This window comes from Pteropus vampyrus, unplaced genomic scaffold (assembly GCF_000151845.1).
Source record: "Pteropus vampyrus isolate Shadow unplaced genomic scaffold, Pvam_2.0 Scaffold333, whole genome shotgun sequence".
Taxonomy (NCBI): domain Eukaryota; kingdom Metazoa; phylum Chordata; class Mammalia; order Chiroptera; family Pteropodidae; genus Pteropus; species Pteropus vampyrus.
The window spans coordinates 104,137-109,259 of NW_011889114.1; the positions used below are offsets into that span (position 1 = coordinate 104,137).

General features: G+C 53.4%; 1 protein-coding gene across 1 annotated transcript in view; it reads left to right on the plus strand.

Moving 5' to 3' along the window:
- Positions 1-5,123, plus strand: part of CCDC114 (coiled-coil domain containing 114) — a 13,440-nt gene that overhangs the window by 740 nt on the left and 7,577 nt on the right. The window contains exons 3-5 of the mRNA XM_011378179.2: positions 200-427; positions 756-869; positions 3,461-3,528. Coding sequence (XP_011376481.1) covers positions 200-427; positions 756-869; positions 3,461-3,528 — 410 coding nt within the window. The remainder of the gene's footprint in view (positions 1-199; positions 428-755; positions 870-3,460; positions 3,529-5,123) is intronic.

Below are 5,123 nucleotides of genomic sequence, written 5' to 3' on the forward strand. Positions count from 1 at the left end.
TTTCCCCCAAAATACCAGGGAAGGATTCACGCCGGCTCAGCCTAGGTCACAGGTCCATCTCTAGGCCAGTCACTGGGATTGTCCAGATGTAGGTCAGGTGGCTGTAGGCTGGCTTGTGGTTGGAAGCCAGATCCACATGGAAGGTTGGGTGCTGTCAGCAGAAGGGTATAGCCGATGGCTGGGGCCACGAGGATGGCAGGTGTCAGCCACACTGAGCCACCCTTCCTCCCACTCATCTCCTCCCTTGGTCTTTCGATCTTTCCCACATTCAGCCAACAAACTGGTACTACCCTCTTTTCTCCAGATCCGGGAGTGGGAGGCCCGGATCTTTGTCCACGGTAAGGACGTCAGGGCCCCGGGAGTCATCTTAGAGCAGAAGGCCAAGATCCAGCGAAGGATCAAGATCCTGGAAGACCAGCTGGACAGGGTGAGGGTCAACCTCTTGGCTCTTTCCAGGCCTGAACTCTGGGGTTTGGGGAAGAATGAACATGGGGTCAAGTTCTGGAAACAGTGGACCTGATTCCTGGATGTGGGCGGCACTGAAACACCGGGCTCCTGGAGGGAGTCAGGGGACAGGATGCTGGAGAGACGGAAGGTCCCCGAGGAAAGGAGGCCGAGGCCTGGGCGACGCTCTCAGGGTCCCCAAATTGGGAAAAGGCCCCACGTGTGACAAGTCGCCCTCCTCTGCTGCGCGTGGAGGAGGGAGGCGGGCCGGGCCACGGACAGACTGTCGCATCCTCTCCCCATCACCCCAGGTCACCTGTCGCTTTGACATCCAGCTGGTGCGGAACGCCGCCCTGCGGGAGGAGCTCGATCTCCTGCGGATTGAGAGGAACCGCTATCTGAACGTGGACCACAGGCTGCAGAAGGTCAGTGACCCTGAAGCCCAGGCCCTCTCAGCCCAGCTGGGGTGGAGGGGAGGGGAGGCCAGGTCACCCTGCTTTCTCCAACACTCTGGCCTCAAATACGGAATCGACAGAGCCTTAGATTTATGCCGTTCAGAGGGATCGGAGACTCAGAATTCCAGGATGCCTCTAACAAGGAAAGCGGCCTCATTTAGATTTGCAGAAAGCAGAGATGTCATTTTGACTATTATCACCCGTGGCAACCACTGAGCAGGCCAGACCATTTGCATTACATGGGTTTCTCAGAAACCTTTGAAGTCCTTGAAGAGGCCGCCTGTCCCCGCTCCACCTTCCCGTCTCTGCTGGTCAGGAGCAAAGAACAACCCGTCCTTCCTTTGCAAGACTGATAATTGGCCGTGTTTACTCTGCGTGTGTGTCATTATTATTTTTACTGAAAATAATTTATTATTATGTTTGCTGAACCGTCTGAGGGTACACTGCAGACATCGTGTCCCTCAGGACTCCAGTGCGTGTTTTTTTGGGAACAAGACCAATTTCTTCCATGAACACAGTGCAGTTTTCCAAGTCAGAAGCTTGAACAGTGCACCCATTCTGAACAGTCCATATTTAAAGGTCGCGATCGTCCCAATGGCGTCCTTTACGGCTGATTTGATTTTAGGCTCCACACTCCCCACTGCGTTTGGTTGTCCTGGCTCTGCTCATCCGGAACTGTCCCTGGACCCTTCTTCATCTTCGTGACTGATGTTCTGGAAGCCCCTAGGCCAGCTGTGTTGTACGAGGTCCCTCGATGTGGGTTTATCTGATCTCCCTTCATGATTTGATTCGGGTTGTGCATTTGTGGGGGAAGTCACGGAAGTGATATTGCGTCCTTCATGAGCACTGTACCAGGAGGCAAGTGATGTCAGTGCGTCCCATAACTGGTGACGCCGACTTTGATCACGTGGCAAGCCAGGTTTCTCCGAGATAGTATGTTGCTACGTGTAACTCAGGGAGATTCCCGAAGACTTGTGAAAGCTCCGTTCCGAGACGCACTGCCACTCGGGTGCTTCAGCGTCCAAGGACAATTCTTGGCCCAACGTTCTTACCGTCATGGCTGCCACGTGGTGATTTTCCATCTCTGTCATTCCTTCTACATTCATAAGATGGCATTTCACTTAAGGAAGAGCTTCTTGCTGGCGCCTGTAGATTTATGTGTCATCAGTGAGCATTCGTGTATTCTCACTTTATCCTCTGGGTCATGATCCATGGTGGTTATTATTCATTATGATGGGCCGGCTCTCTCAGATTCGCCGAGTGGGAGTCCCTCCACGCTGGCTTCTGTGTCCTTTCCACAGGCTTGTCACTTTTCATTCCTTCCTTACTTTCTGGCTCAGGAAGCTATTCCTGTTTATCTTATATTTATCCTATCGCAACTCTCAAGTTAGCTATCTCTCCAAGGAGTCCTGGTTCTTTCTAGCGGGGAGTAGGTGTCGAGAGACCAAGATCCAGGCACTAAGAGTCCTCGCTGCTACCGGGGCGTCATTGCTTTGAGGCCCCTTCTCTGGAGAGAGCCAGGAAACACATACACTCACCCGCATTTAAAAACCATGCATTCCTGCCGATGCTTCTCACTCCGATCCAGCGTCCCTGGGTTATTCTGGAAGAGTCCCCATTTCGTCTTCCTTCCTCTCTTCTGTTCCTGGCCTTAGTGCTTCCTCATTTGCTCCACCCTGCCGTGCACACAGAAGAGGTCCAGAATTTCTACAGCTGTATGCCATCCCTCCACCAGAAGGGTAGGGATCGATCTAGCTGTTCAAATGATTGCATTCGGAAGTCACTGGATTCGTTCCCTTTTTTTTTTTTTTTGGTCTTCTGTGTGATTATGTTCTTCCTTTGAAATAGTGAGGTTGGCTCATTTGTTTCTGTTTGTATCCAGTTTGAATTCTCTCCCCCATCATCGGTTTAGTTTTCTTTATGAATATGTAAACCATGAACAGGGTTCCCGAATCCAAACTATTCCAGCAGGCATCGCGGAGGGACACCATGTCCTCACCGTCCCTCCCACTTGATTCCCACGCGGCCCCTGTGGCTTCTGAGGCAAAAAGAAACGTGTGTGCACGTATCTATGCATACATGTGCATAACGCATGCGCATATGTATGCATCGTGCATATATGTGTGTACGTATGCGTATGGATGTGTATCAACACACGTTATATATATGTAAAAAAAAATATATATATATATGCAATTTCCTCCCTTCTTTCTCCTTTTTTACCCATAAATTGCCAAGACGTGGAACTAGAAAACAGATGAGCGTGGTCACAATAATGAAATTCACACGAATTTCTGAAACCACCCAGAGTAAGGAGGCGCTCTGAGTGCCGATCACCATAACTCCGCTGAGCCCGCCTGCAGCTCATCCGTCTGGCCCTCCGTTTACTTCCTACCTCTTCAAAATCCCTTTAACTGGCTGCTGCTAACTCAGGGGGGTCCTGTTTGCAGAAGCTCCACCTCTCACCCCGGAAACGCGGCAATGCGGGCGAAGGGAAGCGCGCCCCGCTCCCCCCGGCCACCACGAGGTGGTAAGTGGCGTCTGCTTTGTTCTCTCGGCAGGAGATCGAGCTCCTGCAGCACACGATCAACACGCTCATCATCTCCTCCACCTCGGCCTACAGCGCCAGGTAGGACCCCGCGCGCGCGCGTCCTGGGCGGGGCCGCAGTGGGCGGGGCCGCAGTGGGCGGGGCCGCAGTGGGCGGGGCCGCAGCGCTCGGGGCGCAGCTTTCACAGGCAGCGGCGGGAGGTTCCCAGCTCAGAAACTGACCATCGGAACCTACATTTTTGGTTCATAAGGTGCCCCTTGCTCCCCTGCACGGATGTCCCAGCTCCTTGGTGTACGAATTAACCTCTCGGGCCCCAGGCTGTTCCTGGAACGTAGCGCATAGTGATGTAGAGAGAATTAAGTAAGACGGTGCGTAACAGGGGGCCTGGGACCGGGGGACATCGGCACATGAGAGCAGTTAGTGTTCCTTATCAGAACTGGTTGACAGGGACAGTCTCTCAGGCCACCTTCAGATAGAGAGACAAGAATGGAATCGAGAACCCATGCTACTCTGTTTATTGGCTCCCGTGTCTGTCCCTGTCGCTCTGTGTCTCTATCCCTGTCGCTCTGTGTCCCTGTCCCTGTCGCTTTGTGTCCCTGTCCCTGGCGCTCTGTGTCCCTGTCCCTGGCGCTGTCCGGGGCTCCGTGCTCCCCCTCCTCCACCCTGGCTTCTCTCTGAGCGTCAGCCCTGTTCTCTTGCTCCACAAGGCTGCCCACGTCCATTCAGTGTCTCGTTTCCACGTCCTGACTTCTGCCGACTCGTGGTTCGCGAGTGCTCGTGACATCAGTTCTAGCCCAAATTCACCTGATGGTTTCGGTGATTTGTCAAGATGCACAAAGCAAAATTCACTATTTGAAAGTGTCCAACTCAGTGGAATTTAGTACATTTATCATGTTGCACAATCATCACTTCTGTCTAGATCGAGGACACTTTCATCACCCCAAAAGGACACCTGTCCCCATTAAGCAGCCACTCTCTCACCCCGTCCCCGGCCCCCGGAAACCACCAGTGCCCTGCCCATCTCCGTGGATTTACCTATTCTGAGCGTGTCACGTAAATGTGTGACGTTTGCTGTCTGGCTTCTTTCACTTAGTGGAACGCGTTTGAGGATCGTGTACACAGCAGCGCGTATCAGGACTCCCTCCCTTTTTACGGCCAATTCTGTAATTCCTTACCTGTGGTCCATCACGACCCCTTTGGAGCCCTGACTATCCCCTGTGACCTCTGCTCGTGCATAGCTTTGGCCTCCTCATAACGTGACCTTTGGTGGCTTCTCGCGATAGCTGCTTCTAGTTTCCGCCTCCTGCGCTCCCAGGCTTAGCATTTTCGGATTCAGTTCCTGAGAGAGAGAATCCGATTGGCCCGGCTCATCTTTTCTGCCGGGTCCCACAAATGATGGCCTGCCGGCCCTCTGTGCATTGCCAGGGTCTAGCCTCTGCCAGTACTGCACTTGACCGCAGCCTAGCTGGGTCAAGGACAGGGTGGCTTCAGCTAGAAAGGGGGGCAGGTGTCATCACTGACGCGTCCTGTCAGACCAGCCAGTGTCTCCAGCGCCTCCTTGTTGGATGACCTGGGGCTGGTCACCTCCCCTCTCTGAGTCTCCACTGTGACCTGGCAATAATAGTGATATCTACCTCAGAGGGGTACTGTGCAGAGCACTCCCTGCGAGGCCTGG